At 45.9% G+C, this 7,434-nt stretch overlaps 1 protein-coding gene and 2 non-coding genes across 3 annotated transcripts; all 3 read left to right on the top strand.

Annotated features, from left to right (window-relative positions):
- The first annotated feature begins 1,554 nt into the window (after positions 1-1,554).
- LOC118093187 (small ribosomal subunit protein eS17) lies at positions 1,555-7,200 on the top strand. The gene is made up of 5 exons (XM_035132100.2): positions 1,555-1,655; positions 3,189-3,340; positions 3,717-3,822; positions 6,567-6,632; positions 7,086-7,200. The coding sequence occupies exons 1-5, from the start codon at positions 1,653-1,655 to the stop codon at positions 7,164-7,166; spliced, it is 408 nt and encodes a 135-aa protein (XP_034987991.1). The 5' UTR covers positions 1,555-1,652; the 3' UTR covers positions 7,167-7,200.
- Positions 3,446-3,577, top strand: LOC118093329 (small nucleolar RNA SNORA71). The gene has a single exon (XR_004693620.1). It is a non-coding gene; the product is annotated as a small nucleolar RNA SNORA71 (small nucleolar RNA).
- Positions 4,699-4,832, top strand: LOC118093328 (small nucleolar RNA SNORA71). Its single transcript, XR_004693619.1, has one exon. It is a non-coding gene; the product is annotated as a small nucleolar RNA SNORA71 (small nucleolar RNA).
- Positions 7,201-7,434: the final 234 nt, after the last annotated feature.

The raw sequence follows: 7,434 nt of genomic DNA, 5'->3' as shown, positions 1-7,434 counted from the left end.
ATATATAGTGAACTGAAGTTTGGCCTCATTGAGGGGCAGTATTTCAATATGAGTAGGAAAATTAGTAGAAACACACACACACACACACACACACGTTTGAAATTGTTTTTGAAATATATATTTTCATGTACTGCCCAGAGAACAAGAGTAACTGGGCTGATACTGATAAACCGAGTGACTAATTAACTGAATAAACTAATCATCTTGTCAAGGCTGTAAAGGATGGCAGATTTTAGATTTTATTGCAAGGCTTTGAAATAAGCGTGTACAGTACTCCTAAAACTGAAATTATGTTAGATGGGGGTGATTTGCCACCCCCTCTCCCGCCCCCATTGGGCTCCTGTTCATTTAAATGTCTAGTGACAACCAAATTGTCAGGAGGTGGAGATGCATCCAACAGCTAAAGAGAGGCAGTAAATCTATTAAGGGGCAGTTAAAACAGCACTGGGACGTGGGTGGCGCTGTGGGTTAAACCACAGAGCCTAGGGCTTGCCGATCAGGTCAGCAGTTTGAATCCCCGCGACGGGGTGAGCTCCTGTTGTTCGGTCCCAGCTCCTGCCCTCCTAGCAGTTCGAAAGCGTGTCAAAGTGCAAGTAGATAAATAGGTACTGCTCCGGTGGGAAGGTAAATGGTGTTTCCGTGTGCTGCTCTGGTTCACCAGAAGTGGCTAGTCATGCTGGGCACATGACCCAGAAGCTGTACGCCGGCTCCCTCGGCCAATAACGCGAGATGAGCGTTGCAACCCCAGAGTCGGTCACAACTGGACCTAATGGTCAGGGGTCCCTTTACCTTTACTACAGCACTGGGAGACGTGCAGCTCGCCAGATGGTGTTAAGACTGCAACTCCCACCAGCCCTAACAATTGACTGTGCTAGCCAGGGCTGATGGGAGTTGTAGTTCATCTGCAGTCTGGGCAGACCCAGCCATGAGGCAAGGCGAGGCAACTGCCTCAGGTGACAGGATCCACAGGGGCAGCATGATCCCGATGTGTATCTTTATTCCCCACCCCTTGCTCCTGATGTAGATCTTCAAGCACCCCTTCTTCCCTGGCAGGCGAGGGGAGCTATTTTGGGGCTCGCTTCAGGTGCCAAAATGCCTTGGGCAGGCTCTGCTTGAAGTAAACTAATCCATTTGCAAATGCTCACAGTGGTACAGTGTGTCTGGTTGGTGGTTCGAGCCCACCCAGGGACGGCTGTGGGCAGGATTCCTGCATTGCATGGGTTTGGACTAGATGACCCCGGGGTGTCCCTTCCAACTCTACAGTGTTATATGATTCGATGATTAAGCGGGAAACGGACCTTTCTTAAGTAATAAATATCTTAAGTAATAAACGAAATCAGATAACAGATAATCAGATAACAGCGAGCGATTTCAATTACCGCAACGCAAAGCGGGCATTTTAATCTGAATGGATTCCTTACGACTTCAGTCAACTTCGTCCAACATGAGCCGGAAGTGAAGGTTTGCTGCAGAACGCCCCGACCCTCTCTCCCTCTATATCTCGCCGGCCTGTAAAAAGCTCCCTCCGTGCCGCTAGGCGGCGCTGAGGAGACGCGCGGCGTCGTTTCCCTTGGTTGGTCCTTCTAGCCCCCAGCGCTTTATAGCTCTCTTCCCGGCATGCTTTGCTTTCTTTTGGACCGGCCGCCGTCGACATGGTGAGCAGGAGGGCGGCGGAATCCGAAGCCATCCGCCGCCGGGGGGTCATTGGGAAGGGAATGCGGGGTGGAACTAGCACCAGCGGAGGGGGCTGCAGGTCGCCCGGTCGGTAGTCCAGAGGCTAAGCCCCCGCTTCTTGTCCCTGCGGGCTGAACCCGACTTGGCGGGGTGGGGGTGCCCTGTTTCTTCCGGTATAGAGATGGCTGCATTCCTTGAGTGAAGGCTCCAAGGCCGTAGTTAGGCCGGCCAGGCCTTGCATGCATTTAGGAGCAGAGCGGGGGGTGCGGGGCGGCAGCTGTGAGTTCCAGAGGGAGATCGGGTTCTGTCATGGCGGCGAAGGCGTTCCGTGCACCCTGTTCGTAGGCCTTTGTTCACTCGCGATGGGAGAGAAAAGGGAAGAAAGGGTTGGGAAGGAGCCGAGTATAGGGCGGCCGCCTTCTCTTTCTGGACCTTGGGGCGTCCTGCTTCCCTAGCACCTGTCAGACGGTGAGAAATCCGGCAGAATCAAGTTTCTCTTCGGCGTGATGGGGCAGCATGTGTATATGCGTCTCAGGAAAAGGTTCCAGAGGATTTTCTCCAGAGGAGAAAAGTGTCCGGAGTGTGTCTTTTAAATACGGTATTCTCACCTCAAGTCTTCCTCGGCCTTAGCTGCCCGACCATTAAAAATGCTATTGAAAAGTAGCCCACCCTGGCTCTTCCCCTCCCCTTGCCAAAGCACCTAAGGTTTGTTCACCCTTTCATTTGGATGTGGCCCATCTGGATTTGTGGACAATTTAAGGCTGGGCAGGGACTTTCCTGCAGCTAGCTTGAGACCTTTTCCCTGCTGTGCCTGGGGGTAGTGGTGCTTTTTTATGTTTTCTGGCCATGCATGGGTAGTGCTGACCCTTTGCTGTATGAGTTACTGAAGCTGCTCCCCAAGTTTAGAAGCTTCTGTCTCATCTTTGCCAAACCATGGCCTAAGCAGTGACACAAGGCATAATGTTTGTATGTAGCACAGTGCAACGTATGCCACATAAACAAGATAGTCATTAACTATTAAATGCAGTTGCATGAACTCCTGACAGAAGTTGTTTTAAAACATCAGTCAAAAAGTTGTGAATGTGAAGCCGTAGCATGTTCTTCTTAAGTCCCATCCTCTCCAGGTGTTTTGGATTGCACCATGATCTCTGGTGTTTGGCCATGCTGATTGGAGCTGATGGATGTTGTAGCCAAAAACATCTGAGAGCCCCAGGTTGGGAAAGACTGCCTCAAAGGGACTGTTTCTACCGATGTCACCTTTTCTGAACCCTTTTGAGATAAGGCTGCACACATCTGCCATATTGTCCCTGCTCCCTATTTGTTTCCAGTGCACTATGTTCGGGACGTGAGTCTGTGTCAATAGGACCATTGAGAGGGAAGCTGCCTGGGGATTCTTCCACTCTTTGCCGGAAAGGACACGCTGAAGATTTTAAACCCCTTGCAAAATTTATTGTGCTGTAGTCATTCTGTTGCATCTTGCTGATTTTGCTTTTTTTGTCCTTTGACCCTCCCAGGGACGAGTGCGCACAAAGACGGTGAAAAAGGCTGCCCGGGTCATAATTGAAAAATACTATACCCGTCTTGGGAATGACTTCCACACAAACAAGCGAGTATGTGAGGAGATCGCCATCATCCCTAGCAAAAAGCTGCGCAATAAAGTTGCTGGGTACGTTGTTTGGTTCTGACCTCCTAGCACATGCTAGGTGACACAATGGAAATCTTACAGCCAACTGCTCTGGGGAGGTTCCAGTGAGCTATAAACACCTTAACAACCTGCATCGAAAGTGATTTTGGTCTTGTTTGTGGCCTGGTCATTGATAGTGCAGGAAGAGAATTCTTGATAGCATTTCCCGTGTTTGGAGGGTTAATTCTCATCCCTATCAAACCCTGAGCTTCTCATACACTCCTATGGGCTTCTCCTTAATTAGCCAGAAGGTTAGAACAGGGGTGGAAGATTATTTCTTGTGTGTGTCTTTTGTTTTTCCTTAATGGGACTTGAGAGAGTCACAGTCAAACTTAACCAGACACCCCTCTCTTTGCAGGTATGTTACCCATTTGATGAAACGCATTCAAAGAGGACCAGTTAGGGGCATCTCCATCAAACTGCAGGAAGAGGAAAGAGAAAGAAGAGACAACTATGTCCCTGAGGTAGGTTTTAGAAGCTCAGATGAGTTACTTGCAGTGCATAGATTCTCCACTCTCTTCAGATAGCAAGGAATCTATTGTGTCTCCTATTTTTGCATGCTTTGAGAAGTTGCATGTATTATTTTGACATTCTTGGTCCAGTACACTTGGCATACTGTACGTGCTCTCTAAGAAATGCAGCATTCACCTGGGTGGCCTTATTGCTGGCTCAACTACGATCTCCCAGTGTTGTAACAAACCAGGTCACAGGTGACATTGTTAGACATACTTTGCGCTGCAACTTTGAAATATACATGAATGTAATGCTGAAAGCCAGCTAGGAATGCCTCAAAAGGGTGATGGGCACTAGGATGGCATACTTGGATCTGAAACTAGCATTACATATTGTTGTCTGAGTTGGTCCTTGAGAATTGGGCACATTTAGGTAAGAGTATATAGAACCTAGTCTAATAAAGGCTGTCTATAATCTTATATAACACTTACAAAGTTCCTACCATTTTCTAAATGCTGTACTTACATTATTAACTGAGACAGTCCCTGTCTACGTAGTTAATATAAATATTACAAAAGGAATGGAGAGGAAAGAGGAAAGCAAGCCTCAGAACAGTTGCTTCTTCACTGGCAAATGGATGGGAGTAGGTTGATCTCCCTTTGCTATGATCTTTCTGGAAGCCGGGGGGGGGTGCAGCTGTCTGGTTGGCCCTAGCCTAGATCACCTGGCTGCTGGCAGAGGCGAGAATGTGCTTCCCCTCAGCTCTGTAGCATCAGGTAACTTAGCAGGTGGAGTAGCATGGAAGCTTTAGCTATGGCACTCAGCAGCTTGTGTCCAGTCGCTAGGATATGCTGTGGTTGTTCACTGACATTGAGAAGGACTGACAAACCTGCATCGAAAGTGATTGTGGCCTGTTGCTTGTGGCCTGATCATTGATACTGCAGGCAGAGAATTCCTGAAAGCATTTCCCGTGTTTGTGGGGCTTGTTTACATCCCTTCCAAACCCTGAGCTTTTCAGACAATTTTTGTGTGCTTAATGCAGTAGTGTGGTGTTCACTGCTTGAGACTTCTCAAATGCTGTTTTTTTGTTTTAATGCCTCTTAGTTATAGGGGCAATTTTGCTGGACTTTATCTACCTGTGTCATGACAAAAACCTTACTCCTGATTTTCAAAACTAGTGGCTGGTAATCTCTTTGCAGAGAAGCATCAGAGCAAAACAGCTTATGTACACAACCTCTCAGTAAAACACTCCATTTCTTTTCTAATAACTTTCAATGTCAGTGTCTCTTCTGACTGCTTTTAACCTAATTCTAGGCCAGAACCCTAGTTGACTAGGACTGAATACAGGCTGCCATTTCACTTTCGTTTAGGCACTACCCATCTGATTAATGTGGCTTTTCACTTAAGCTGCATAGGAGAAATGGGCTAGTTTCTCCCTTGCTCTGGCATTGGCATTGGTTGACATTCTTATGAATGTTTGTAGGAACAAGACCAATGGCTTTTTGTTCATTCACAACTTGCCTTTTCAGTTTAAAGCAGCATATTTATTGATCCTATTGAGAATAGCCAATACAAGCTTAGCCTTGTTAAAAATGTAGCATGAAGAAGTTTTATGAGATGTTTACCATTGTTCTGGCTAAAAAAGCAAGATCCAAGAGGCCTGTAATCGACAGACCTTTGGTATCGTACTTTTGGAAAGACTCAAGACTGGTGTCACTTTCTGGGGACTTAGTGTTGTTTCTGGTGGATTATCCACCTATTTAGGATGCAGTTGGGAAAGTGAAATGTGAGGAGTGTCTGGTGTGTGTTTCCTGCCCAGTAATTTGCTTCCATGTACTGAAGAATGCTGTTCTCACACTGGCTCCTCTGTTTATGTAAAATCATGTTATTTCAAATGTGTCATTGTCTGATGTTTCTAATTAGTATTTTGGTAAATATAAGCCTAGGTTATTAAAACTTGAGCAGTTTTCATGGGTGATTCTTGTGTATGCTTGGTATTGGAGCAATAGAAATAGCCCTTCGGGTTACTTTGATGAACTATGAAATACTTTCCCAGTCGCCATGTTTGTGTGTGATGGCCAAGTGCTGTCTCCTATCACTTCCCTTTCCTGATCTATCCTTAGAGCTCTGTAGCTGCTGGTGATAGGCTTTTGTCAAGAAGATTCTGCTCCTTTTAGGAATTTTTATTTTCTTCTGAAAGTTGCAGAAGATGGTGCAAGGCAGCCCAAATCTTGGAAGTTTTGACTGTAGCTCCATCTAATTTGGTACTACTGGCATGTTATGCATGAATTTATCTGCTTACAACCTTTGTTGGTGTCACAATGCACTTAATGAATGGTGACTGTACATAGATGGAGGGAAATTGTCATACAGTATATATGTTACAATCCTAAAATGTGTTCCCTTAGTAAATTAAGGGATTAGTGTGACTGATGGCACCAGAATGAAAACTTTGACTGTAAAGTTGGGATATGATTGTACAGAGCCCATTCCCATACCAGAGAAATCCACTCCAGTGTCATAATATTTGTGGACTGGTGTATATTTTGATATTGCTATTGGCACACTGTTTTGGGCTGCTCCTCCTCCATTTTTTCTTTTAAGCCGGTCATTAGTAGTGGCCTCAAGCAGACTACGGAACCATTGTCTGGTATAATGTTTGTATCACATACATGTGCTGTGTTGTCCTGGTGTGAATTGTGTTTATAGTCTGTTGACCACTATTTAAACCAAATCTAACCTCTTGCCCCATCAGGTCTCTGCCCTGGATCAGGAGATCATTGAAGTGGACCCTGATACCAAGGAGATGTTGAAGCTTCTGGTGAGTGGGGCAAGGGGATTGGCACAGCTCCCAATAGGAACTGCTCTTCTAACAGTCAGCTAGCTACTTCTTGAGAATCACTGTCAATGCAATGTTCTCTGTGCGTGTGTTTTTTTAGTACCAAGACTACTAAAAAAGTACTCTTGGTACTGCCAGGCAGCAGTATTCAAAGTACTATTGGGGGCATTTTTCTTGAATGCTGCAGTGCTAAATGGGTCATTGGATCTTGTTGGCTAAGCCAGACTGCTTGGGAGATCATTATTGTGTTCTCCACAAATACAAAGAGCTGTAGTTTATTGTGTCAGTTTTGTGCACCTTTTAGGTTAGCTTCAAAAGTTAAATGACATTATTTCTGCAGCTAGTCAGGATGAGAGCATGCACTCTTCATTTATCAACACTGAAATCTGCTTGGTGTGTCTTTGCTAAGTGTTCCCTGTTCTGTGTTTCTTCCAGGACTTCGGCAGCCTATCCAACCTGCAGGTCACACAGCCTACTGTAGGGATGAACTTCAAAACCCCAAGAGGCGCCATCTGAAGCCATTGCCGAATTTTCACTTTTAAAATAAATATATAGAAACAAAGCCCTGACTTGTGTTCTTGTGCGTGGCATTTGCATCGTTTAAGTTTGATACAATACTGTGCGGAGTGGCTCTGCCGTAGACATTCTTAACCCAGGCTTACGGGACCCATGAAAAGAGGGTTTTTCATGCACAAACTACTAACCACACAGTTGTGCTGTATGTAGCTGGATTGACTATGAGGGGCATTTAGGAAGGTGAATGTGTAGCGAATGCTTCCCCCTT

The sequence above is a fragment of the Zootoca vivipara genome, chromosome 14 (assembly GCF_963506605.1).
Source record: "Zootoca vivipara chromosome 14, rZooViv1.1, whole genome shotgun sequence".
NCBI classification, from domain to species: domain Eukaryota; kingdom Metazoa; phylum Chordata; class Lepidosauria; order Squamata; family Lacertidae; genus Zootoca; species Zootoca vivipara.
The sequence above is the reverse complement of the archived record's forward strand: the minus strand, read 5'-3'. Positions and strand labels throughout refer to the sequence as shown.